The sequence below is a fragment of the Passer domesticus genome, chromosome 3 (genome assembly GCF_036417665.1).
Source record: "Passer domesticus isolate bPasDom1 chromosome 3, bPasDom1.hap1, whole genome shotgun sequence".
Lineage (NCBI taxonomy): Eukaryota > Metazoa > Chordata > Aves > Passeriformes > Passeridae > Passer > Passer domesticus.
In genome coordinates, this window is record NC_087476.1 from 74,097,675 (window position 1) to 74,124,094 (window position 26,420).

The window sequence follows — 26,420 nt, forward strand, 5'->3', positions numbered from 1 at the left end:
GTCAGATCGCCCAAAAGCTGGAGCTGCATGGACCAGCACAGCCAGAGTTTGGATGACATCCGTTTGTACAAGCGCCAGCACCCATCACTAAGTACCACGCTGTCTTCAGACACGTCCCACAGCTACACCTTCGGCTGCAGCCTCGAGGATAAGCTGTCTGTCTATGGCTGCGTGTATTCCACAGCGGACTGCAAAACCAAATCTGCCCTTTACGGGAAGCGATCCATGAACTGCCTCTCCTTGGATCTTCTGGGAGAGGACCAGCTCCCAGAGGAGTTTGTGGTGTAATGAGATTGGAGCTCTTCCATACCAGGAAACAGCTCATCATGGCAATATATACCTCATTAACGTGTGTTAGGTCACTCTGGTTCTTGCAGGAGATGGTGAGCGGCTTTGTTATTCAGTTCCGTATCAGTAAGTGGCATCACTTCTGCAGACCTGGCTACAGGGCAAATCAGCTAGAGTGTAGCACTAAACACTGGCATTGGTAGTGTCTGTCTGAGCAGAATGTGGAAGTAGCCTGCACCCTTGGCAGGGACACAACCAGCATAAAAACCAAAAAACAGTGGACCAAAACTGACAGTGAGCTAGTAAAGCAAACTTTGTCTAAATGGATTAATCAGAAATTTAAAGTTTGTCATGTTCTTGCCTTTCTCTTGTGGTCCATGTTTCTTAGTTTTAGTGTACAGATAGTTTGTCTTCAGTTTGTGTTGCTGCAACATTGCCAACAGCTGTCAGGCCAGGATATACTCTTAGCACATTTGGAGGGCTGTGTATGGAAGTGTCTGGCCTGTTTCAGTTGTAATGAACACAAGTTGCTTATTCACTGCACTGGGAGCAAGACCTGCTCTGCAAGGAGTTTCTTCTTTTGTTGTTATTTTGTTGTAAGCATCCAGCCAAATACAATATGTGGTCTTTTTTTTTTCTTTATTGCAACAAATGGAACTGACTGTCAGCTGTCTCCTACTGCTGTGATGCAGATTGGCATTATATCCTTGGAGATAGGGAGGAGGTAAAGCAAATGACTTGGCTGCTTCTGAGAGGATAAAGGGCAAGAGCATTAATTGACAGGCTTTTGAAGAGAGGAGTGTGACTGGAGAATTTGTCCAGGCATGATCACCCCTTACTTTGATTCATACTTTAATGCTGTTCTTTTATTTGTTTTTAATAAATCTATTCCTTAGATTTTTTTCCCTCTGCTTAGGAGGCAAGTAAGGACTGGAGAAAGTCACTTTGCAAGGACAGACAGAGTGACTGTGTCCTACTTAGTCATGGATAGGTCATGCAAATATGTGTGTGTGGTGCTGCAGGGCTGATGATGGTACAGGTGGAGGGTGTTTGTGTGCCAGACCGAGGGTACTTGTTTTGGTGATTTTGAGAGTGGTGGATCTGGCTGTGCTGGCTCTCGTTAGGGAAATAATCATAATTATGCTGTTTGATTCAAGCATTCGGTGTTGAAAATATCCTGCTACCTTGTTACATGCAAATAAGTGTGTTTGGTTTCCTCCCCTCATCAATTCCCAGCACTGGGAAGCTTGTACTTGAAGGCCCAGCTTTGTGCCCAGTTTTTGACAGCCATCTAGGTGTGTTCTGGCAAACTCTAGAAGGAAAGAAATAGTGGTTGGGGAAGTGTGTGTTGTGCAGTGTTGATCATCAAAAGCTGAAGACAGCCTAATTCAGGAAAGGAAGGAAGCCAGACTATGGCAAGGAAGGTTTGAGCTGCTGCTTTGATGGTGGGCATGCAAGCTCAGTAGTTGTCTGGTAAATTGCATTCCCTTAAGTCATTAAAGTAGCAAATCCTTGAAGGCCATCATCTTGCTACTTCTGTGTGAATGCCATGTAGAGACAGGCCATGCAAGTGCCTCTGCATTTGCTGAAGTGGGACCAACTGCTTTACAGCCTCTGAGATGAATCCAGACCAAACCCAAACTGCGTGCACTGTAGACATGACTTAATGGACTGTTCTCTCTTTGATCACACTGTTCTTTCTTGTTGTGATGAACAATTAGGAAGTGTGTGTTCACTGTAGCCTCTTTTCCGTTGTTCTAAACAAAGCCAAAATGCCTTTGCAAAGTACTTGAGGTATGTTTACTGCATCCAAAATAAATTCTTCTAAATGGATGTAAATGGGTAAAGGAGATCTGGTTGGCTGCTCTTAAACAGTCCAGTCAAACCTCCCTGTCAGTCACTCCCTGTTACCTGGGTTCTGTTTAGCCATAAGCCACAGGAGATGGACATGGCCAGGATCCAGGAAGGCCAGTGGCTGTACAAAAGGAAACAGCCTTGCAGCAATTCAGGAGCCTTGCTCTTGCAGCCACCACAGAGCTGGAGGGATGGTTTTTACTTCTACTGTGCCTGTCCATAAAAAATGTGGGGGGAGTTCTGGAGTTGAGGCCCCCACTAACCTGTTGCTCTCCTACCCATGCAGATGCACAGTTACTTGTGGTTCTGGGAATGGTTGTTAACAGGAAAAAAAGGTCAAAATTCAGTGAGTATAGTTGTTTGGAAATGGGTCATAAAATGCATGTGCACCAAGTGCACACTTCTCTCAAAGACAATCACATCCTTATCTGCTTCAGCCTAACCACATCACAGAAGTATTTATTGCCACCAGGCAGTTTGCTGTTCTGGTTTTGCAGTTAGCAGGCATCCAAAGGATTTGGTGGTGCTGTAATCCTGCTGCCGCTGGTTACAAAATGCACCAATGACTGAAAACAGCATAACTGACTCTTGCATTTAATCTACTGCCTTGTACATTCCTGAGGAGTTCTTTTATTTATTCATGGCTGGTAGGGAAGGCAAATTCTACAGGTCTTACCATCTTCTCTCTGTCGTCTGTGCAGCTCCCTCCAGTACTGTAAATGACATATGCATATGAGGGGGAGACCAGACACTTTGTGTATAGACTGAGAATGAATCAATATCTTACGAGCACTGTGAATATCTATTATGAAACTTTTGTATTTGTATTTTAAAAAATCCACCTGTTTCTGCTAGTAATACATTTATTTTTTATTTGGATTTAGAAGATCTCTTATTTTTGAGTTTGATAGTTTGGTAGATATTAGCATGTAAGCATTTATCAGCTGATGTTAGGAACTAGCTACCAATATTTGTACATATTTGTAAAATACTCATGTTATAATCACTCTATTTTAATGGTAAAAGTTTCTCCTTTCCATGAAAGGATTTTTTGTTTAAAATAAAACATAAATAATTATATATACACCTGCAATAAAGTATGGCTAGAAAAAAGGTAAGCTGTGTAGCTGGTTTTGTGTCCAAGGAGGACTGTGTCTTCCATTTGAGATGGGTTGTAGAAATTAATTTGCTGCCAAACTAATCCATATGAGCTCAGCTTGTGATGACAAACCCAGAGGCACTGCAGTCACTGGAAGAGCTCCTGTTCCTCCTTGCTATTCTCAGTAGCACAATGCCAAAGTGCCTTTGTCAGGTATTAGGAACACAGCTGAGCAGGCTGGAGTCAGTGGGACACTCAAGGGGTTTGAATCTGACTGAAGAGACAAGTTGGTGGTGGAGACAAGTTGCTCTTGGTGGTTAGTCAAGAAAACCAAGCATGTGAACTCCCAGGGAGGTGGAGAGATTCTGTCAGCATCCTCCGGGTGCTGCATCCAAGGACAGCTGCCAGCCAACAGGATGCAAAGTGCTGCTGAAGAGCACTCCACCAAAGTCACCTAACCCGCTGGCCTGGAGTCTGGCATGGAAAAAGGAAAGGTTTCTTTTCTTGGGTCATAAGTCTATGAAGGAGTGCTGCAGGATTATCTGGATCTCTTCTTGAAGAAGCTGGCTCACTGAGAGCCTCTTTCAATTATTTTTTTTTTCTCTGTAAGAAATTTAGTTTTTATGTACTTTGATATTGTAGTGTTTCCCCTATTCTTAAGATTTCCTTTCTTGTACTTTATATTTTGTTTCCAGTATACAAATTTTCGAGGACTTTAGAAACTCATTCAACTTTGGCTTGGGGATGCTGGGAGAGGGTGATTTGATTACACATGGAACTTTGTATGGAGGTAAAACTAAGTAACAGATTGGCATTAGGTCACCCAAATTTGAAGGGCTTGGTCACTGCTCTTTGTTTCATTATTTGGCAAGTATTAGCACTTTCTTGCCCTCTAGGGTGGACTGCTGCTGACCAACATATATAGAATGTGTCTGTCTCAGAAGATGGGGCTTCTCATGGTACCAGCAAATCCTGTGTGGGTTCAGTAAAGTGCTGCAGTGTGGGATGGGGACAATGTGGTTACTACACTGGATCTGTTTTGAGACATGCCAACTGTGGGAGCTGCATGGAGGTAAGGCCTGTAGGTGTGTGCTAAAGCTGATGGGTAAAACAACCCAAGTATTTTGGGTAAGGCAAGAGCAGTTCTTCAATGGATTTCTTGGCAGCAAATTCTGAGACACTGAAGGCTGACACTGTATTCTAGGAGTGAACATTTTTGAGCAGGAACTGGTCCTAAAGCCTCTCACTGGAAAGCTGTAGCTCCTTGTCCCCTAGCAAGATGGTTCTTTTGTCTGGGTCGGGTGGCTCCTAGTTACTTTGCCCAGGCTTCTCGTGGCAGCTCTGTTCCCTCACCCCTACGCTCGTCTGCTCTGCCTCATGGAGCCCCTGCTATGACGCCTCCCCTTTCTTGGACCGTATTCCCTAGCTCGTGGTGCCCAAGGCCTGGCTCCTGCTTTCATGTCTCTCCTGCCTACCAGTTGTGGCGTGGACAGGAGGAAGGGACCCATCGTACCCCTGGCGGTTCTGCCCAGGCCGTGGCGACAGCGGCACGCCATGGCGCACCAAGGGCCAGCGCGGCTTCCGCCGGGCCCGGCTGTGCGGCAGGGCCGGGACGGGCCGCGCGGGGGCGCCCGAGGAGCGCGGCGGCCGGGGGCTCCGGGCAGGCCGGGGCCGGGGGCTCCGGGCAGGCCGCGGCCGGGGGTTGGCCGAGCAAGTGTGCGATTCACCTCGGGCCGCTTCTGTCAGCATTCTGCAGGGTCTAGGCTGACTGTCTCCCGTGGGACGGGGCAGCCTGGGGTGATCGGTACTTGAGTGAGCAGAGCCCAAAGCCAGCGGTGGCCGTTGGGTCCTCGCTGAATGCCGCACAAAAACCCCATGGAGCAGTTCCAGGTCTCGGGGGCCCAGCTCCTGTGGGGAGGGATGTGTACCAGAACTCCACTGGGGAGAAAGTTGATGCCCTTCAGCCTCTGGTCACCCTTGACCCGGGATAATTTAGCCGTGAATCGCTGATACAAATTCAGAACCTTCCCTCCCTCTGACAAGTTGTATTAAGAAAGGCAGACGGGTTTAATGGGATGAGAAGTCCCAGGGGCCGGGGCAGCTGGACCCTGAGATGCTGTAGCTGGGACATCTGCGACTTCTGTGTCACACACGGGCCATGGTTGGAGACAGGACGGGTGTGAGGAAGCCCCAAACACCGCTTTTCTCTCACACTTGGAGCGAGCTTCCTTTCTGCAGAATCTCTGCAGTGTCAGAGCAGCACCACGGGGTATTTCCCTCAGGTGCACCAAGGAAATCAGATGTACTGAATTTTTAATTCAATACTGAATTTTTAATGACATTTGAGTGTCATTGCACTTGCCCACCATCCAACTCCAGCTGCATGGCCCCCCTGTGTAGCTGAGTATTAGGGTTGGGCTGCTGTCTGTTCACAGCTGGGCCCTTCTGCCCTTGTCTTCAGCCCATTTGGAGCAGGGGCAGCTGGCATGGTGGCTGAGCCCACAGCTCAGCGAGACAGTGCACAGGTGCCGCTTGCACAACACCCTCCTGGCATGGCACACTCTGTGGTAGCCCTGACTGGTGCAGGGATTCAGAAGGAGTGGAGCACAGGAGAGGGTGAGTATGGTGTCAGCAAGAATGCCTTTGAACAGCCGGGATGGGCTGGAGGGAGCAAGGAGATGATGGAGAAATGTACAGGATCTTGAAATAAAAGGGTCCTGTTTCACTTCTCTCATCCAAACAGCATTTTATAAAGTAAACCCAGCTCAAAGTAGGTCCCGTCCTTCCTTTGCTGGAGGCACACCCCAGCCTATGGCTGTGCTGTATTTTCATGCTGCCAGTCAGCCAGGTACTGGCTGTATCTGGCCTTCTGAACCCTGAGTTTGTCTCTCCAAGCAGGAGGTTGTAGTTGTTAGACTAAGATCCGGGTAGCAAGCCTTGCATGGGAAGTCTGTTGTTCTACTGCAGAGATGTAATGATGAAAAATCATATTTATCCTTTCTGGCAGGCTGCAGGGGCAGCTGAGTATGGGTTATTGTACAGCATAGCTGTGGCATTCTAAAATTCTGTTTTGGTTTTACTCCTGGAAATATAAACATCACATTTTTATTTTAAATCTCATAAATACATTTATACCAATCTTTGTTTTTCTTTCTCCAGTCAATGCCGTTCTCATATGTGATATGTGAGATAATTGGATATGGTATGTGCTGCTTTCCAATCTGCAGCCTTGGGTCTCAAGACACCACATGGAAAATACCACTTTAGTAACAGTAGGAAAAATCGTTTTGTGTTACCACAGAAAGCATTCAGCCCCTTTGCTACAACCAGATGACAAACAGCCTGAGCTGTCTGACAATCGTCACAATGGAGACAAATTCTCTCATCCATGTTCTCCTCCCTTGTAAAAAAGGAAGCCTTGGCTATGGGTCTCTGTCAAATCAAGGGCCTTCAGACTGGAAGAGTTGCATCAAAGCAGTCCCTCCCTGCTTTTCTACTCAGTGCAGGCTGTAGGGTTACCCTCCACTCTACATCTTCTCAAACTCAAGTGCATTCAAAAGAGCTCTGGCTATTGGGATGGAGATTCCTGAGCAAAATCTTGCACTGCAGGAAGCCAGGTACTTTTCTCCCCTCCATATGTAACTTCTGGGGATGAGAGGGAGGAGGTTTTTGCCCTGTTCTGAGATACCCACTGCTGGAAATAAGGACTGAGATGCAGTTTTTTGTTGTACCTGACAGTGGTATTGAAATCTTCCCTCTCCGGCTTATAAGCTGCACTCTTTATCTCATGGGTGAAATGGCTCTCTGGGTGTATGGAAGAGGTATGGGAAGCCAGCCTGGGTTTTACCTGTATTGTCCCCTGAAATGGATCCTAAAACCCTCTGTGTTTGCAGGACCACTGACACCAGCAGTGTCCCGCTCCTCTCCTCTGGTGCACATAGTGTACCACTACTGCTATCAGGGAGGGTTTTCTGCCCATGTGCTCTTTCTGTGGCTAGTGCAAACTTTCTGCCTACGGTCTTTCTAGTCAGATGTGAAGAGAGGGCACCCATAATTCCTATGTTAAAGTGCTATTGGATTATGTGATGCATTTTTGGGTTCTCCTGTTCTTGGGATGGTCAGGAAGGAAGTGCCAGTCACCAGAGTGGGTGCATTAAGGCCAGCGAGGCACCTGAGGGCAGGGGACGGTGTTAGTATTGCCAACTTTGTCCCCACATGTGTGCAGGTGTTGCAGTGCTCTAGGTTTTCTTTGGAAACCCTGAATCATGCTTCTGCATAAGACTTACGGCTTGTAAGAAGGAAAACAAGGAATGCTTCACAGCATACCTGGCTGAAGAGAAAATTTGGCAATAGGAGTGCTTAAGGGACCTATGCCAGAAGGGCAGTAGAGAGCCTTGAGTACAGGTATGTTTTGGAACATCTAGATCCAAGCCCACTCTTACACAATGCCTTGACACTGGGAGTGTGGACAGCTGCTCTGGAGCAGCTGTGCCCCCAGCCTGAACCAGGCCAGCCTGGCTGGCAGCATTGGTTTTCAGCTATAGCCACATCCTGTAACGGGATGAGCAGCAGGATTTGCTGTGGGAGCAGCTGGGTATGACTTTGCTTAACATGTGCTCTGCAAATAATAGAGAGGGTACAAACCATTGCTTTCTAATCTGCTTCAGCACAAAACCATTTGGGCTCCAAAATTTTCAGCATTACTACTGAAAAACATAGGGCAGCTTAGGCAAACTTAGGAAGAGCTCCACAGCCATAATGTCAACTTCAACCTGTTTTCAGGATAAACACAGGCAGATAGGAGCTCTTACAGACTTCTTTTTCCCAAGGACACAGCTGAGCTTTTGGACAACCCAGTATCTTTATGGTTAACAAACTTTAAAGACTCCTCAAAGCTGCTGCCTCAGACTGCTACTGCCACCACTCTGGCCCTGCTTCATCAAGGCTGTCCTTAGCTCAGAGCTGCTCGTGTAGCTCTAAGCAGGTGCCCACAAAGCTCCATATAATTTCTTCCCATTTCAGGATGAATGGTTAAAACAGAGATCCTCACAAGGCATGGTGACAGCAGGGACAGTGAAGTGGTGACATCCCAGGTGTGGAGGAGAATGAAGTGGTTTCTGGTGTCTCTAAGCCACTCTCCTGCACCTGACAGCAAGGATCACAGAGTGTTCCTAGTGGCTCAGGTGTTTAACTTGCTGCATCTGGTAGCAGGTCCAGGAGGAGGGTGCTCCAGAGGAAGGCAATCAAGGCACAGGAAATCAACTGTCTTTCTGAGGCAAAGAGCCAAGTAAGAGAGAAGGGCTCAGCAGAAGCTCTGTGAGAGGTGACCAGAAGGCTACAGTGTTGTGGTCTTATGGATGAGCTGCCCAGGAGAGAAGGAGAGCCTTGCTGGGGTAATGGGGTAGGGCTTGATTCCTTCCTAGTCTTTTCCAAATGTTGTTCACTCTAAGAGCCATATTAGTTGCTGGGATGTGTCCTGCAAACTGTTTCTACTTTCCTCCTATGTGGTGTTTCCTAATGAATAATAATAACTAATAATAATAATGAATAATAATAACTGCTGACTCTTCCCTGGGATGTGCTGGTGTAAGGAATAACTTGCAAGGACTACAGGCAGCACGGGTAACTACAGGCAGCAGTAACTTGGCAGGACCTTGATAGGTCTTCTCTGCACTCATGCACTAATGGTGCTCACTGCATCATTAAGCCAGGGCTTATTTTACTCGTGATTGCCCTTATTTTATCATGTATGTGGCTCTTGTGTTGCCTGGAGCTTGGGATTCTTGTGTGAGAACAGCTCTGTAGTCCTGGTCTTTTGAGCTGCAGAGGACCGTGGCCTCAAACATGTCAATTGTCCAACAGTGTCCTCTCCCAAGGTACATGTGCTGTTATTGCCGAGTCCAAACTGGGAGCAGCCCTGTCTGGATGTGGGCCACAAATGCCTGACAGCGTGAGCAGCAGGGTGAAGGGGACAGCACGACGTCACAGTGGGACACCTGCAGGGACTGGCCTGGTGGCAGTGCCACTTGGTGAGAGTGGGTGGGAGACACTGGGGCCCTTCTTTAGGGGGCTCTCAGACCTGCTCTGTCAAAAGCACGTTCCTAAGCTGAGACTCTGGCCAGGATCTGGTAAAATCTCAGCAATGACAATTGGGACCTCAGCTGCATGGTGCTAAGTGCCAATGAAATCTAATCTGCCAGGGTTGTTTTCAGGACTTCAGTGAGTCAACATTTGTATGAGTGATGGTGTGTCATGGCATCTCCACCATCTTGTGCCTGCCATTACTTTATCAGAGCTCCCTCAGGACTCTGGCATTTTCCATTTTTCTCTTTCATTCCTTTTGGGAAGTAGATGGTGCACAAAAGTCCCTGGCCTTTTTTGAATCTGGGTGCTTTTGCTTTCTTGTGTTTGTGGTGAGGTTGCTTCAAGCAACCTCACCACAGACACAAGCTCCCCATCACCACACCACCCTGTAAATGTGACACTGTGTGTGGCCCAGAGAACACCAGGCTGCAGGACACCTGTGTGCTGTCCATGCCCAGCCTTGTAGTGTGTAACCTTCTCTGGTTCTCCCAGAGCATTTGGGGATGTTGGGATCCTCTGTGCTTGGCTGGTCTCTACAAAACAATGTCCTGGGAGATGGCAGTTGTTCCTGCCTTGTGCAGCACCAGACTTGTCTGCAAAGAGGTAGAGGTGTCCTCAGTGGCACCGCCCCTTCCCTGGCTTGACAGGGATGTTCTGCAGAGGGACCATCTCACCATGCCATGGAGGTGCAGGGCTCACTTCAGGAGAGACACTGCATGAAAGCATGAGTACTCACCTCCAGTAAGAGGAAGTGGATGGAGAAAAATGAGTGGAGAGAGCAGCTGCTCTGTTGGCCTGAATATGGCCTGTAACTGCTTCTAAGCTCATACAAGGTCCACAACCAGACTGGATGCAATCCTGGTGATGTGAGGATCAGGAGCAGTACCTGTGTTCTTCCCCGGGTGTTGCATTTCCCTGTGTAACTTGGGAAGATTTCTTTACCAGGATCCTTTCTGGGACTGTGCAGGTAGCTTGCTTATTGTCCTCTGCTCCATGTCCCCATGCAACTGCACATTTGAACACTTTTGTTATTCACCAATTCTTCTGCCTTTTGTCTGTATGCCACAGGAGCTGAGCTCATGACATGCAGCTGGGACTACAAATGTTGTGACATTTTGGTTTTTCTGGGTTTATGGGACAAAGCTCCTAAGAAGGGTTTAACATAGGCCTACTTGTGCTGGAAAAATGTAGGCCTACTTCTTGCATCCCACATCCTTAAAGAGGCTGTTGTGAGTTTCTTACAGCCACGTGGTGCCCACATCAATGTGCCAATCAGAAGTGCTTTCTCCTTGTTCATGTGAGCAAACAAAAGAGCTGATACTGCTGAATGTGTAGGTACAGCTTCTTGTGTTCAGGCATCACAGTCACATTCTGCCCCTCGCTGTTGCAAGTGTTATGCCAAATCTAGCAGGTAAACCAGATCCTGGTAAGGAAGCAGAAGTCAGCCTTTCTTCTGGATGGAGACTGGGCACGTGTCTCCATAAGGCAGCATCAGTGGGGGCTGTCCAGAGGTACAATGCCCTTTATAGCCCCTTGTCTTCACTGGAGACAGCCCAGGCAGAGGTTGTTGCATTGCCTGGCACCTTCCCAACACCTGGGTTGTTGTCCCTCTGGGCTGAGCCCTGTTCCATCTCCATGAGGTGTCCCTGTTTAGACACTGCAATATTGAAATGCCTCTTGTGAACTTTGTCCTGTCTCTGTTGGGAAGTGCTTCCCTCGAAAAAGAGACTGTGAATTAACTTGTCAGATTTGACTGCCTAAGCTTAGTTGCATATGCATGGTAAATACCTGCTAACCATTTTCAGTGAATTCAGCCTTGGGCAGCAGAGCCCATCAGAGCAGCATGGGTTCCTCATCGACCTCCTTTCTAGGTAGCACATGGATGAGTGCATGCATCCAACCCACACCGAGCCGCCTGCCTTGGGGAGGGTGTGGGACATGGGTCAGGAGAAAAGAGCTGTAGACACCTGGAGCTCAAATTCAAAAAAACTTATCAGAGCATGTGTAATGCACATTGTGACAGGAACATTGGTGCTGCTTGGCCAAAAGGCTGGAATTATTGGAGGCCCAGGACTAAAGCTTAAAGAAGCAGAGCTCACTAGTGTATCAGTTGCCCTGCAAAATGCTCCCATTTCTGAATTGTGTGTTTTTCCTGAAGCTTGTATAATTTAAAACAACAGCTGAGAGTCAGTAGTGGGCAAAGTCTCTGAGTATGTGTGCATGCTCAGAAGGAGGTGGAGGAGTCTCATGCTATAAAAAACCCAGACATCTGAAGTGAGGGAGGGAGCTATCATCTTCTTTCTCTTGGAACTTCAAAGCTTCTGATGTAGCTACCAAAACTTTTTATAGTAGTGGGGTGAGGCTTTTTTGTTGGTGGTTTATTTGTTTTGTCTTGTTTTATGTGGAAGAGGGACACAAGTAATTAGTAAAGTCCAGAGGAAAATTAAAAGGAAAAGCACTCCTGATGCTGCTTTTAAGTGAACTGCTGGACACTGACTCATCCCAGGCGGGATAGCAATTTCATGTAACAGAAAGAGTAAGAGGGGTTACTTGACAGAGGAGATACTTGCAAAAGTGAAATGAGGGAACCTGGGAGAAGAAGGGGGTGATAATTTGACTTAACTGAGGTTCCCCAGGGAAATGAGAAGAGGTGCAACTTTACGCCTGAAAATCTGTGGATAAGATGTGCTAATCTCATGAGATATGTGCACGAATTCAAGAAGGCTCAAATTTAACCTTAGATTTTTTAAAAATAAACAAAATGAAAAGGGGAAGATGCATTGCAAGATAAAACCTGGTGTGATAAAATTGGGTGTACAAGAGGGCAAAAGTAGTTGTAGGCAGTGTATCCTCTTCTCTCATGTCCTTCAATTAGGTCCCCCTGTGTCCTCCATTATATGACATTTGGCATTTTCCTCTGGCTGGGTCTATGATTAATGTCCTTGTTTAAATGCCAAGTTGGTTTTGTGAAAGGCTGTGGAACCTTTGTCATCCCTGCTCTCTGGGTCTGTTTGCTCCTCCATGATGAGATGCTGCTGCTTCTTCTGGCTGGAAGGGACTTGCAAGCCCATCAGCTTGCGACTGTTTCTTCTTAGCAAGAGCCAAGAGCCTTTGCCAGTAACCGCTTCATTCTGCCTGTTCCTCACATTTTGCAAGGGTTTGGAAAAGCGCTTCATAAAATAGAATCAGCAATTTAATAACAAATTTTTGTGAACCTTCCAATGCTGATTATGGTTTTTCTAGCCTGGCTAAAAGCAGGCTTTCTTTGTGGTGTGGCTGCTGCCAAATCATGAAGCCACATATGGAAATTAAATATATAATTTTCAAACATCAGCATAGGTCAAGGTTTTGCTTAAGAGTGGGCTAAAGACACTGTCTTGTTTGATTACTGGTTTGTTTTAACCCTGTGATGATGTGCAGCTCTCTTAAGCAATGGTGAATCACAGTGCTTTCTTGGGCTCTGGTGATAAGAGTTTTCCTAGGTGATGAGGAAGATTAAGGGTTTGTCTGGAGGGGGTGTAGAGTGCTGTAAACTGCAGTGTGGGTTTAGCACTTAAAGCTATATATGGTGAACTGCCCTGCACAAAGATGTATCTTGCAGGTGCCAAGTAAAACATCTTCAGAGAGAACTGGTGGACACCTGGTCTTGTGCCACGTGATCTGCTCTGCCTCATTTCATGCAACCTTGCCCTGTTCAGAAAGCTGACTTTTGCAAGGGAGCTGGGTAGAGATTTGCAAAGGCTGAAAGGTATGTGAACCAGCGCTGCAGAGCTGGGCAGGCACAGTAGCTTTCAAGGCTGCAAAACATAAGTAAAAATCCTCCAAAGCAGTTGTATGTTCTTCAAGATCAATTTCTTGAGCAATCAGTTTCCCTGGCTATGGCAAACTGAGAACTGGTGCTCTAAACCCTTTGCCTGAACTCCCTTGCTAGACTAGGGAGGCAGAGTTTTTGCTGAAAGTGGAAAGTTTTTGCTGTTAATCCCTTTCCTTTGGCTGCAAGGCCAACCACCAACCTCAGCTGATAAATTCAGTCTGTAACAATAAATCCACAGAGAAATATGTGCACCAAACTGTACTTTTGTCCAAATTTTGGACTTGTACTTTAAAGGTCAGTGCATGATTCTAGATAAGTCTACATTTCTGCTAACTTTGTATAGGTTTACATGTACACATCTGTGTACATGTAAACCTATACAAAGACAAGCTACCTTAGACAAGCACTTGCTGCTATTAGGCCTTGGGGATTGGTCTGGCAGAGTCCCATTTTCCTTGCTCCATCTTCAGATCTGCTAAATGATCTTCAAGCCAGAGCATTCACATGTACTGGGAGAGACAGGAGCTCAAAGATTTGTCTTTGAACTGGATCCGAAGTTGCTGCTTCGCGGGAGGATGCTTGGCCTGTGGGTTAGGAGTGTGGAAGCTACTTCCACTTTTAAATAAGGTGCTCTGGGGTACATCTGCATGACTGTGGGACCCTGGGCCTCCCAGGCAGGTGCTGTGCTGGTCAGGCTTCACACTATTGGCTCCTTGGCCACCTGGACACTAAACCAGGATGCTAAGTACCAAAAGTATTCACGAGAGCAAATTCTCTTGTGTTTGCTGTGGTTTCTGCAGTGGGCAGGCTCTTTGAGGAAGAGCTGGAGGTTTCTGGATACTGTTGCTGAAATTATTTGCTCAGCTCCTCTACAGGGAGCTGCATAAATTCAAGAAGAGCTCCTGAAGGCCAGTCCTATGGGTAGCTGGGGTTTGTAGTACCTTGCAGCATCATGTGGATGTGTGCCTATTTCCTAGGGCCAGCCAGGGAACAGTGCAAGGTGTGACATAGGTGAGCACCAACTGAAATGTCACAAGAGAAAGTCGGGGCCCAGAGGAGGAGAATGAGAGCCCAGCATGGAAGGTTAACATGTTGACTGCCACCAAAGCATGTGGATCATGGATAGGAAACAGCACCCCTCTACACTGGGCAGCACTCTGAGACAGTGACCCAATGACTTGTCTGAAGCAGGGTTGAGAGTGCTCCAGCTCCAGTGCCCCAAGGCACCAGCTGAATGCTGCATTATGCACTCACAGACTTCACTGACAGGATCTTCTCCTGATTTATGTTGGTTCTACTCTCATTTGGTTGTGTCTCTGTCCTTCAGAGCGCAAAGCTGTTTTAGCATATAGACTACATGAGCACTCTTGAGAACAACCATCTTTTCCCTGGTGCTTATGCCCTTCGATCTCAATATTTCAGAATTCTTTCAAACATCACCTTTCTTTCTCCCAGTGTTGGTATGTGTGTTTCAGCTTTACAGTGCCAAGATAGTGAGGACTGGTTTATCAGGATAGGCTTTAGTCAACGAGGGAAACCTCGAGGTCAGCTCTGTGAATATCACATCTGCTTTTCTAAAATAGATATAATTTCAAGGCACAAAAGACCTAAACACTGAAAAATTACAGCAAAGAAGTAAAGGGCCTTGCACATGCTGTTTTCTTGCTCCCCAAGACATAAGTTACATGTCTGAATATCCTCCTTTGGCAGGCCTGAGTGACTCTTAGGGCAGAAGGCAATTCAGCTTAGACACGTGAGTAAAGCCATTTCACCCTTACAGCTTTTACCCTTCTTTCCTTCTGACACTGGGATTGAGCAATCTCATCTCTATAACCCAGGAAATTCCAAACCTGAAAGTTGTTAGAACAAAATGTTAACCCTACTGCCCTGCATATCCTGTACACTCTGTTGTGCAGGTCAAACAGTGAGTGATATGACAAGGAAAACAGGAGTAGGGAATGTTGTATACTCTCTTTGGCAGAGTTAATGTTTATGTAGAAACTTAACCTTTTTGCTCATATTTGAGGGGTTTATTTCTGTGCTTCAACAATAAGTACTGCTGCTTTTCTCCTACAACAAAGATTATAAATAAATCCAAAGTTTTGAAGGGCAGTTTTTCAGAAAAAGAAAACAGCTCATGGCAAGTTGCGCTTCTGTGTAACACTTAAAAATGTCAAATCCTTAAAATACTTGAGCTTACTTTTAACTACTGGTAGAATCAGCCCTTGTTACTTAACCTCTTTGAGCTGTAATCCAGGCTGCTTTAGTAACCTAGCTGTCCAGAGACTAAGGTGAGTTTGAAGCTACTCCTGCATTTTGTTTACCAGGCTGACATTCCTTGCTCTGACACTTTCTCACGTGAGATTGTTTTACTGACCACTCAGCTTCTAAATACCCGTGGCCAGATTTGTTTTCTACCACTCTGTTACTGCTGGAATCAGGTAAAGTTAAGGCTTTTTTTATCCTCATGACATTTTTAGGAAAGCAAGTGTTATTACAGCTCTCTGGTTCAATACTTAACGTTCTGAGCACCAGGGCACTGCAAGCAACACAGCAGCTGTTATATATTCAAGGGTGAAATTCCAATAATAGTATGCTACATAATCTCTGGATAAATATTTGTGCTTGTGAAGGTTAAGTGACTTGGAGTACTATAAACTCCAGCTTTTGGGGGAGGCCACTGCAATTTAAGCCTTCTTGCAGTGACCTGACAATGACCTCTTTCCCAGTCTACAGGCAGAGTAATTGCTGCTGGAAAAAAAATTGAGTGGCTCTTGAGGCCTCTGCTGAGCAGTAATTTAGTACACAGAACACATCAGATGTTGTTTGACCCCAATTGTTCATCTCAGACCGACTTCTCACCTCTAACACTGCTTAAACTTCTTGAAACTTCTCCCCGTGTCCCTTCATTCACAAACCCTGCATGATGTTGTCTCTCCATTGGTGTAAAAGAGTGAAAGCCTCTTGCAGGTGACAAGCAGCATATCACAAGCTGGTGTTTGGTGTTTTATTTGTGTGGTTATCCTTTTTTAATCTGAAGGCACAGCATCAAGATTGTGATGTATTTAACTTGCTTCAGAAATTCAAGTGAAACAATAGGCCAGATTGCTACATTTGTAGAAGTTGGGTCCCATTAGGATCTGTAGTTCAGGGCCTCTCAGCATTCATGAAGCAAAAATACCCCCCAAACAGGCAAAGCTGTGGGTTTAATGAACTCAGCAGAGCTGGGACTCATTCCAACTATTTAACTTAAGTGCGTTTTCAAAAAGTTGTGTAATCCCTCATTTGCTTTCTAAGCTACATTCCAGAGGGATAACAGGTATAACCTTATTTATTTTTCTCCATCTCAGTAATGCCATTATTTCCTACCTAAAACCAGAGAACAAAACTCCATTCAGTACAACTGATGGGTTCCTTTACACTCCTACCTGTTGCTAGTGCATTAGGAATGACCCCATCCATACCAGATAGAAGAACAGTCAAAAATTGTATGTCTCATTTTAATCCAAGCTGGGAGGACATATTTCACTTGCTGCTATGAAGCACTGGAATGATATTTAGACTCCTGACTTCTACTGAGAAGACAGAATGCACCCTTGGCCTGTCAGAAGCAAAACACCCTAAATCAGGGTCCTGTTGACTTAGGTCAAGTAGAATTAAAGAAACACATCACCAAAGGCACATCTTTAAAGCCAGTTTATTTCTCTACCATTCCACCATGGTAGCTGTCGTCAATACTTGCTGTTATCTTTGGAGCAAGAACATCATTAGCAGGTTTATTGCTTATTAATGCCATGTTGAGGATTGTTTATTTCAGCTGGCAGTTGATATCTAAAAGAATGGCTTAAGGACAAAAATATACATTTCAGTCTGAGGAACTCATTAATGATACTTTAATCCACCGGAGTCTTAGGTTTTATTTTCCTCTACTCAGCACTGGGAAATTTTTTTTCTTGACTTGTCCTCTCTGAACTTGCCGAGCACGAGTTCCAAATCCCAGAGACTGCATTGATTCTGTTAAGTACTTTTGGCCAGGAGAGATGCACAGCATCACCAACAGTTTAGCATCACCTCCTAAAAGCAAGAGAAAGACAAAACTTACTTATTTACCTCATTATTTTCAGTAAGTTATACATTGTTACCATACTGATCTGCACAACATGAGCACAGGTTACCATTGCTTTCATGAAGCAGAAGACTGCTCCTGAAAAGGGCTGTTGAAACAGACAGCTCCTTCATGGGGAGTCTGTATCTAACAATATGATATTTACCCCCAAATGTTTCACAATTTGTAATGTTACAATTTTTTTCCCCTATTAGCAGCTTCATTAGTTAATCATCATGTATGTTATGGCTCTGGACACTTATTTAAGTTCTGTCAAATATTTGTAAATTTTGGGTAATGGCAAAATGGCTTGTTTGACAATAAAACAAAACAGACTTTAAGTTTATAGACAATGATTAAACAAAGGAAGAAATGGCCATTTTCAACACTTAACCAAAGTCATGTAACAGACTTAGTTAAAATCAGGCTGAGTGCCTGTACAACATAGCTCTCACTTCTCTTTTTGGCTTTCCCTTTTCACAGTAGGGACTCCAGTATGAAGTGAAAATCAAAGCTTAAGCAAAAAATTAATAGCATTTCAGAAACTCTGGAGAACTGTTACCTCATTCACTGTCAATGCCTTGAACTGGAGATTAAAAGCATAAGGGCTAATTTTTTCTGGGTGAAGAAAAATGAACCAGTGTACTACACATATGGGCACAAATCTGACATTACTGCAGGCATAACACTTGCTTTAAAATTACTTCTGAATTGGTGAGGAGCTAAAGAATAGGAAGTGATCCCAACACAATAGGAAATTATAGCACAGTGCCATGTCATGTCTTCCTCCTTTGTCTTGCTGCTGCAGGGCACATTGTTAAGGAATGTGCAAGCAGGTGATTATACCCTGTAGTAATAAAGATTGAAGTTTTACTTTTAAACTGTACCTGACATGAAACACTGGTGAAACGCAATTTTTACCCTTTATATGATCCTATTGAGATGTTGTTCTTCAACTAAGCTTTGGCAACCGCAAGGTTTAGCCTGATTCAGGAGTTCAGAACTGTCACTGTGTGCTCACACTCTCCCGAGCCAGAGTCTTTGAAATAGAGGGCACATTCACGCAAAGAGTATAAGATCATCTTCTAGTTTTACACAGCAAAGGAGATGAAAAATCAGGAGAAGAAATCTATATTGTTGAACAAAAGTCAGAATAATCCCTCACCCACAGAGTCCTGAAGCAGATGTGTAAGTTTGCTGTTCCGATATGGGACGTGAGCTCGCTGCTCTGCTATTGCTCCCAGAACGTCGGCCAGGGCGGACAGGCTGCGGTTAATGAAGGAAGTCTCTCTCAGTGCTGCTCCTGTCACTCCAGACATACCTGGTACAGTGTAGAAAAAGGCACTGGTAACAGTAAGCAAATCTGCTTCAAAACTGTAATGTGGAGGAAAAGTTAAAGAAGATTCAATGTCTACAGATGGTCCAAAACATCTCATGTTAAAGTTGATCTCTGCAGATGTACAATGCATTTTTTGCTCCATAGGTATTAAGAACAAGGAACCAAGAAAGTTTAGATTAGACAAGACAACACTGTTTCTGAAAACATGAGTGCACAATGGCCCCAAAGAGAAGCCTGTTTTTTTCCACCATTTTTTAATAATAGTTAGCTGCCCCATTTGTATCCCTTTGGAAAAAGAGATAAGACACTGATGGTGTAAGCTGCAGAGAGAAAACTGTACAACAGCCACAAGTGTGAAGTGTTTGTGTTCACCAAAGCCTGTGGAGTGGTGTTTTATGGCATGATTTGCTGTAAGGAAATGGATAAAGGAAAATGGTGCCCCTCTACCACCCACCCAGCATGGTTGTATGTAGCTATGCTGCCCCTCAGCAACACAGTAAAGGTTTGGTCTATGCAACACATTGTATCAATTCAAAGAGGTGCAGCAAGTTCAACTCTTTGATCAGTCTGGATGAGGGTGCAATTAAGAGTAATTAATTCTTGCTGTCCTTACCTTTGCCATTTGGGGAAGAGAAATTTGCTTTTAGCATTTAGCATCATATTATTCAAATTCAAATTCTTGAGTGTAGTGGATGAGGTACAGATAAACCCTCAGTCACTTCTTACCCAGAGCACATGATCCATGTCAGGCAGAGCTGATGACAGTGGGATCAGATGGGGCCAACAGCTTCCTCTGCTGCCTACTCTCCTATTTCTAGACAGGTTCAGGGAGCGGCTAGAGATCTTGTTTTCCCGTCAGGCCAGCACTGGCTAGCAAAGGGAAGCTCAAGAGGAAAATGTGAAAAAGTACAGTAATAGCAAAAATTTCAGGAGTCTGGACAGAGCGGGCTGTAGAACTGTAACTGTGGGAAAGGATGAGGTTGGAGTGGTAGAGTCTCCAGTTGTCAGAGAGGGACAGAGCAAAACAGTTTGAAAGACACTGCCAAAGGGTGGATAACAATCCAAGATAGGATGAATCTCCAGGTAACTTTACTGGGGTCATTATATGCTTGTATATCAAGGAAAAGCGGACTCCTGGGATAAAAGTTATCCCCCTAAAGGAGAAAACTGCAAACAGGGGAAGGGGTACATATTTAAACTACTGATTATCTGCATTTGGTTAGATGAACTTTGACAAAGCATTTATAGCTGAGTTTTCAAAGTGAAATACAGGTGCTAAAAAGGGACAAGTTGGCTTGTAAATGCTGCAAATTGCCCAGGCCAGCTGTAAAGCCAACAGGGCTGGGTGCTGACATATGTGAGAAGCTTGGGGTACTGCTGCTCACTTAGATTTACCACAATTTAAAACAATTACAAGTTAACACTGCCCTCACTTTCAGCAGAGTACATCTGATGGATACACATCTGATGGCAGAGGTCAGTCTGCCACTAACTAACTCATCTAACACTGATGTGAGCACAACTCTTCTGGCTTCACTGGAGGATCTGGCTTGCCGACCCCCAAAGGGAGGAAATGTTTGTCCTGGTTTAACTGAGAGAACAAACACACGCCCTGTTGCTCAATTACATGTTTTCAGCATTTAGAGCAAATGAAAAAATAATGTATTATATTAGGTTTCTCTGTAGAACAAAAGTTTAACAGTGAGCAAAAGCAAGAATTCTTGGCAGTAAAGTAAAAGACTCTTTCATAATACTTTTCAAAACATTATTTCTGGAATGATACATTTGGCTGCATGATAAGAAACTTCTTGCTAAGAAAGTTTGTCCTTTAGGAAATAATCAAGTTTTTCAAATTATTGTGTGCATAGAGGAGGCAGGAGGAAAATGCTTTGAAGAAACAATGAAAACAATATTATCTTTTCCACACTAATTCTTCCAAGACCTTTTCCACAATAAAGCAGAAAAATCCACACATGGTGATATCAATTATTATAGATAATTGTAATATTTAAATAAGTTATGCCCTTTAAACATTTCTGTACCGAAGACATGCTAATTTTCAGAATAGAAAAACAGGCCTAATAAAAGCAGTCTGAACAAATTGTGTTTCTGTTATATGGTCCTGGGCTTATTTCAAGCTTATACAGTCATGCTTTGAGTTAAACTATACCAGTGTAAAACCAGATCAATTAGCCCTCAAAATTTTGTTTATACCAAGATCTGTGGGTTCAAACTCCCCCTGTGAGCAGCGTGTATCCCTCCATAAAGAACTAAGGCATTTATTGTAATCTAGATCCATAAAGATCCATGCCCATGAACAGACACGTTTTCTCACCGACACACTCGCTCCCAGCCAGGTCCACCAGCTGCAGTCTCGTTTTGACTTGCTTCATTTTCTCAGTTGCTTCAAGCTGCACCGGTGAAGAGGCTCTGGAAGAAGAGGTGGATTTATTGTCTTTCATTTTTTGTGGAAAGGTGAAGGAAGCCTCTTTATTTAGTCTCTGACTGGTTTGTTCATCTTCCCATAAAGTACCTGGTTAATGGAAAAATCAAAAGAGAGCTTCTCACTGACACTGAAAATTGAGATGGGAAAAATGGGGTATCAATAGGGGGATGTAGAGCATCTGCTGCTTCAGGCTATTCTAATAGAAGCAATGTACAAGCAAGACTCCATGGCACAGGCAGGATGAATGACTTTTTCTATGTTATTTAAAGTTTTACTCATCAAACTGATTGTACCAGCTGGTAACAAGCTTTGGTGTAGATTGTGTTGTATCCAATAATCCCATTGTTGACACATCTGTGTGGAAAACAAGAAATGGGAGTCCAGTAAGGACTTTAAAGAGGCTTTTTTTTTTAAGTTTTAGACTGATTCACACCAAAGTGCAATTTTGGATGCTTGGGAGCAGGAGGCTCTGAAAACAGATTCTATGTATTTGAAACATCACCTGCTGGTGCTCTGGCAAAAACAAAAACAAAAACAAAACAAAACAAAAAAACCCAAAAACCAAACAAAACAAAAAAAACCAAAACCAAACCAAAACAAAACAAAAACCAACCCAACTTTATTGTGCCTCTTCTATTTTGTCCTTTGCTGCTGCTCCCCCTAGACTTCTTCCAGCCCTCATAGCCCACTGCAAGATCTCCACATGATGAGCTATTAGCCTCAATAGTGTTATTCCCACTTGTTCAGGTTGGTTACCTACTAGTATCATTCCTCAGCAGAAGCATTTGGCTTTCTCTCTTTGCTGGGAAGGAAGACAAATACTGTCTGGGAAAGCTGCTTTCACATTAGCTTAGCAGGAATATATGCAAAATGGATTTCCCAAAGCAGTTCTTTTGGTTTTTTTTTTCTCTTAGTGTTTTGGTCTTCATCTATCTCTTTCTTTCTGTCTCTGAAAGAGCAAAAGAATAAAAGGCACATATTCTGCTACAGGTCATAGAGACAACAGACTTCTTTGGGTGCTTACAGAGTTCTAGTTGGAATAGTAGAAAGTTTCCAACTGCAAAACTTGACTAAGGAGCAGACTGACTTGCATCACAGAGCTCTACTCTTCTCCAAGTAGGCTGCTGCTAAATCCTGAGCCAGCTCTTCACAGTGTAGGCAGAGCAGCTGTGTTGGCTTACACAGAATAAATGGCTTCAGGCTATACAGTGTCAAACTAAGTGTTCCCACTCCTCTTCAGTTTTAGACAATGAAATTAAGAAACAGCTCTCCTCAAACAACAGATAATACTGATCAAAATGCTAAAATGCCTTAATCAAACCTGAAAAAGTGCTGGTTTGTCAACCATGGTTTTAGGTGCAGAACTCATCTCAGACTTTACAACTTTTTCTTGAGCGACTAAGGTATCTGACATTGAGATATTTGACAATGGCACCTGGCTTTTAAATCGGGATCCTTTCCTTTTAAACAAGCCAGTTTGTGCTGTCACACACTGCTGCAGTGAGGTCCCAGCTGCAGCACTGCTCTCTCTGTTTCATTACAGTGCACATCTTCTCCTACGTGCTGTGAGTCAAAAGCCAGAGTCTGCATTCAATAACAATTAGACATTTCTGCAGAGTTTCGCTGCCAGGCAACATGGCACAGTGGGGTGGCTGCAATTAGAAGTGACAAAGGAATTCTGGACCAGACAAGATGGCTGCTGTGCTAATGGTGCAAGCACTGAGTTTAAAAAAGTAACATCAGTCTAACTGACAAGAATCTGGAGCTGACTAGGGTTAACATCAGGAATGCTGGAGCTGCAACTTATAAAATAATTGTGTCTTTTGGCAAGGCCCATAGGTAACAGTGGGCACTGTTTGTTCTGCTATTCTGTTGGTTTAATTTCTGATAGCAGTCTAAGGGAAAAAATGTTAAATATTTCCCACTTTCTAAAACATTTCCCACTTTCATATTGTTGTTGCAGAGTATGAAGGAGATGGACCACAGCACTGAAAGCAGAGAGCTTAATTATAACATGAGCAAAAGAAAACAAAAGTTGCCCCCAAGAGCCCCAGAAGAAAGTTGTTCCTTAACTAATAAACTGCTAAGTATTGATGTGGTAGTGGAAAGGAGAAATATCAATGTTGCCATAGTAAACAGGACAAGTATTTTGTCTTTTTGTACAGTGGCCTATTATTAACAGTTCAAAAGATTCTGAATTTAAAGGACATTTTTGCAAGGCAGAAAGTAAATAAATTTAATTCTTTCTCAACCAAAAGCATGTGATGATGCCTAAAATTTATGGTTAGCTTAACCACAAACTTTGTAGGACATGTACTTATTCATTCTAAGTTATTTACCTACTTTATTTGACTACTTTATTTGTATGTACCTTATCAAGGTCTTTACTGTCTTATACCTTATCTTATGACTTTCTGATAACACTTATTCATTAATTGCCTCATGCAACACAACTTCAACAACTCTGGAAGTCAAGGCATGTAAAGAAAAGTGCTAAGATTTTGTGAAACTGAAAGTTCGAGTAGCATTCAAACATGAAAATGGTCCGTTATTTAAGAAGGAACGTAGAAGTTCAAAAAATGGAAAAGAACTGAGGGAATGTATCAAACACTGGAAAAGGAAGAAAAGGAATATGAAAATCTCCCAGTCCACAGACTGTTTTTCTACAAATGACTGGCTCCAGATGTATTTTAGTAACATCCTACTTACCAAAGTTATCTCCAAAGACAACTGTGGTTATGGTCAATGTCACTACCAGATGAGAACGAGAGGAATGAGCATGCACCAGTGTTGGGTGTGTGACTCTCAGCTGTAGGCCTTTGTTGACTAGATGCAAAAATTCAGATGCATTTTCAACTGTCCTAAGAAGTAAAGAAACAGAAAGGATATTTAACTGACTCACAGGAAAAATCACACAAGAAAGCTGACAACTTGAATGAGAACCTCAGCATTTCCACTTCCTGCTCTTCTCCTTATACTACTCTCAATTTTGAGCTGCACAAACAGACTTTTTCAGGTGGGATAAAGATGAAAATTCAAGCCAAAAGCTGTGATGCAGTCCTGAAAGTGCTGCAGAATTGCCCTGCCAGCCTTGCAGGTCCATAGATACTATAGCTGAGTTCTTGAAGCAACAGACATTTCTATATCTCCACACTTTGGAAGAAAAGACAGAGGTTTAGACATTGCTGGAATCTCTGGTCTTACAGAAGTAGATTTCTCCAATTTATGCTGAGGTAGCTCATTTTCTTAGGTACAGAATTAGGCAAAAGACCCCAAAATTTCTCTGGGCCTCTGGAAGTCATATTTCACATTTGGAATTAAATCCAGAATCCCTGAAAAAAGTCCAATTCCACTGTTCAATGAGCACAACGTCAGAGTAAATAGATGTGAATTTATATAGACCATTTATCTCACACTATCTGTTTTCTTTCCCTGTTAAAGGAAGTACTGCAAATATGATCAATGCAAGGGCAAAGACCTAGCACACACAGTGGAATAAATACAGAAAATGAAATAAACTAGCTAGGTAAAGAAAAAACCCACTATGATTTTCCCTATGTTTGCAATGTTGAAAACAAATGAGATAAGAGTGCTTACCCTCACTGTGTTGCCTTCTTCAATAATCACTGAAGGTAGAACACCTAAACAGCTGTTTTTAGATGGGGTATAAATTATGACTGTATATGATAGCCTGGTCACTGAATGCTCTGTAACAGCACAACCATTAATAATTCTTATGACAGGCCAAAGGCTTGGTTCCACAATGCTGCAGTCACTAGCAGCTAGGATGTGATAAAAAGCAATGACTTTAAGACTTAGATTTGGCTGATTTCAGTAAAAGTCAGACCAGGCACAAACTTATTTTATGCTAAGAGCCATACTTGAAGAGTTTAGAGACAGAAGAACAAAAGAAAGCAAACTCAACTAAAACAATTTCCTCAAAAAACAAAGCAAGGGCATCTGAAGCACAGAAAAGCATTTGGCTACACCATATCTACCGATACTTAGGAGAAGCAGCCATCTAACTGCAGTTCCCTGTATATACAGGGCTGCATGAGGTAAACAATCACTACAGACTTCCCCTATCAATCCTGAGCCACACATGCCAGCCTCCACAGTAGCCACCTCTGGGCAGCCACCAGGGATGTCTCCTGCTTGTTTGACCTGGTAGTGGCTCCAGTTCCTACAATGGGGTGATCCAACTATGCCACACATCCAAGGAGGCACACCTCCTGCCTTCCCAAGCCATCAACTGCATCTTGCAGTGGCTAGTCAGCCAGGACTGAAAGGCCTGAGGGGGAAGCAGCCTTGGCTAGGATGCAGCACCAGGAAGTTGGCTTCTGCAAGCTGCTGCTGTGAGCTGGCAAAGGGTCAGTGCTCCAAGCTGCTGCCCCATCCCTGCATTTGCCATGGAAAACAGGGTTCAGGATGTGCTGTCAGTGTTGGTCACCTATGGCTGGGAAGCTGCAGCTGGCTTTGAAGACAAGCAACATCCCCTGCCCAGTGTGGCAAATGTGACACAGTAGCTCCTCCACAGGACTGACAGAAATAGTATTGTAGTATAATGTCTATTACTTCATCATGCTTCATGTGTCGCACGTTCTAGGACCAGATTCTACAAAGAGAAGCCCTGTTGCAGTTACGTTAAAAATTTGATGCTGAAAGTTCTCCAAAGTCAACCAAGCTATAAAAGAAGAAAGAGACTGAGGTTTTCATGATTCAGTAAGATGAACATGTTAGCAGGAAAGAAACTACTGTACTTTAGTGGATATATGGAGAAGCCAGTGAGACCCAGCAGGCCAATATATTCTAGATGAAATATTATCATAAATGAGGATGTGTTTTTATTCAAAGCACCAGCTGTTTACTTTAGATTTCAGGCAGCTGGGTGGCCTCATTCAATGGTTCCTTTACCTTGTTTGGGTTTGTTTTTTCTTATTAACCTTTCTATGTAATTATTAATATAGCCTGTTTATGAATTGGACTTTTTTCACTGCTTGCATTGTAACTGAGATACAAGTCCATGTTTTTATTTATGTTTGCATTAGCATTTAGTATTAACTGATTGAGATAAGTGGCTTTTAAGAGTTTTAGTTCAAGGCACCAGGTTCCTTTGCCATAAATTAAAATTTACAGAAATAAACAGAGCAGCCATTTTATTAACTGGAGGGACAAATGAAACCTTATTGAATCTTCTCTTTTTTTGTCTCTATGGCACATGTCCCGTTGCTTCTCGCCTCTCCCTTTCCCAAAACCTATGAAAAGAGATGGGTGACCCACTAACTATGCAAAGCTCCCTTGGGAAATCGAACAGGCATTTTTCAGGAATAAAATTATGCCAGGCCAGCATCTTAGTCACTGAAATACCGTAATTAAAAATGGCTTGGAGAT

At 43.8% G+C, this 26,420-nt stretch overlaps 2 protein-coding genes and 3 long non-coding RNA genes across 22 annotated transcripts in view; 3 read left to right on the plus strand and 2 right to left on the minus strand.

The window, feature by feature from the left end:
- FRMD1 (FERM domain containing 1) overlaps nucleotides 1-2,121 on the plus strand; it is a 69,373-nt gene extending 67,252 nt beyond the window's left edge. For all 6 annotated transcript variants that reach the window (XM_064413972.1, XM_064413967.1, XM_064413971.1 and 3 more), the window contains one exon: nucleotides 1-2,121. In XM_064413972.1, the coding sequence (XP_064270042.1) occupies nucleotides 1-288 (288 nt within the window). In that variant the 3' untranslated portion in view covers nucleotides 289-2,121.
- Nucleotides 1,581-4,811, minus strand: LOC135296966 (uncharacterized). The gene is made up of 2 exons (XR_010358965.1): nucleotides 4,717-4,811; nucleotides 1,581-3,844 (listed from the first exon to the last, which is right to left on the minus strand). It is a non-coding gene; the product is annotated as an uncharacterized LOC135296966 (long non-coding RNA).
- LOC135296967 (uncharacterized) overlaps nucleotides 3,963-26,420 on the plus strand; it is a 25,097-nt gene continuing 2,639 nt past the window's right edge. Inside the window, exon 1 of the long non-coding RNA XR_010358966.1 lies at nucleotides 3,963-4,313. This is a non-coding gene — a long non-coding RNA (uncharacterized LOC135296967). The remainder of the gene's footprint in view (nucleotides 4,314-26,420) is intronic.
- LOC135296965 (uncharacterized) lies at nucleotides 12,604-23,121 on the plus strand. Of its 2 annotated transcripts, none has more exons than XR_010358964.1 (4): nucleotides 12,604-14,599; nucleotides 14,850-14,892; nucleotides 15,467-15,580; nucleotides 22,993-23,121. It is a non-coding gene; the product is annotated as an uncharacterized LOC135296965 (long non-coding RNA). The 2 variants fall into 2 exon arrangements; XR_010358963.1 differs by lacking the exon at nucleotides 22,993-23,121 and adding an exon at nucleotides 16,650-18,772 and having other exon boundaries at nucleotides 14,083-14,599.
- Nucleotides 16,821-26,420, minus strand: part of KIF25 (kinesin family member 25) — a 51,931-nt gene continuing 42,331 nt past the window's right edge. For 10 of the 12 annotated variants that reach the window (XM_064413985.1, XM_064413974.1, XM_064413973.1 and 7 more), the window contains 4 exons: nucleotides 23,739-23,890; nucleotides 20,919-21,116; nucleotides 18,410-18,565; nucleotides 16,821-17,213 (listed from right to left, as the gene is read on the minus strand). In XM_064413985.1, coding sequence (XP_064270055.1) covers nucleotides 17,056-17,213; nucleotides 18,410-18,565; nucleotides 20,919-21,116; nucleotides 23,739-23,890 — 664 coding nt within the window. In that variant the 3' untranslated portion in view covers nucleotides 16,821-17,055. Of the gene's footprint in view, nucleotides 17,214-18,409; nucleotides 19,468-20,918; nucleotides 21,117-23,738; nucleotides 23,891-26,420 lie in introns of those variants that run through there. The other 2 variants (XM_064413980.1, XM_064413981.1) reach the window with 2 other exon arrangements.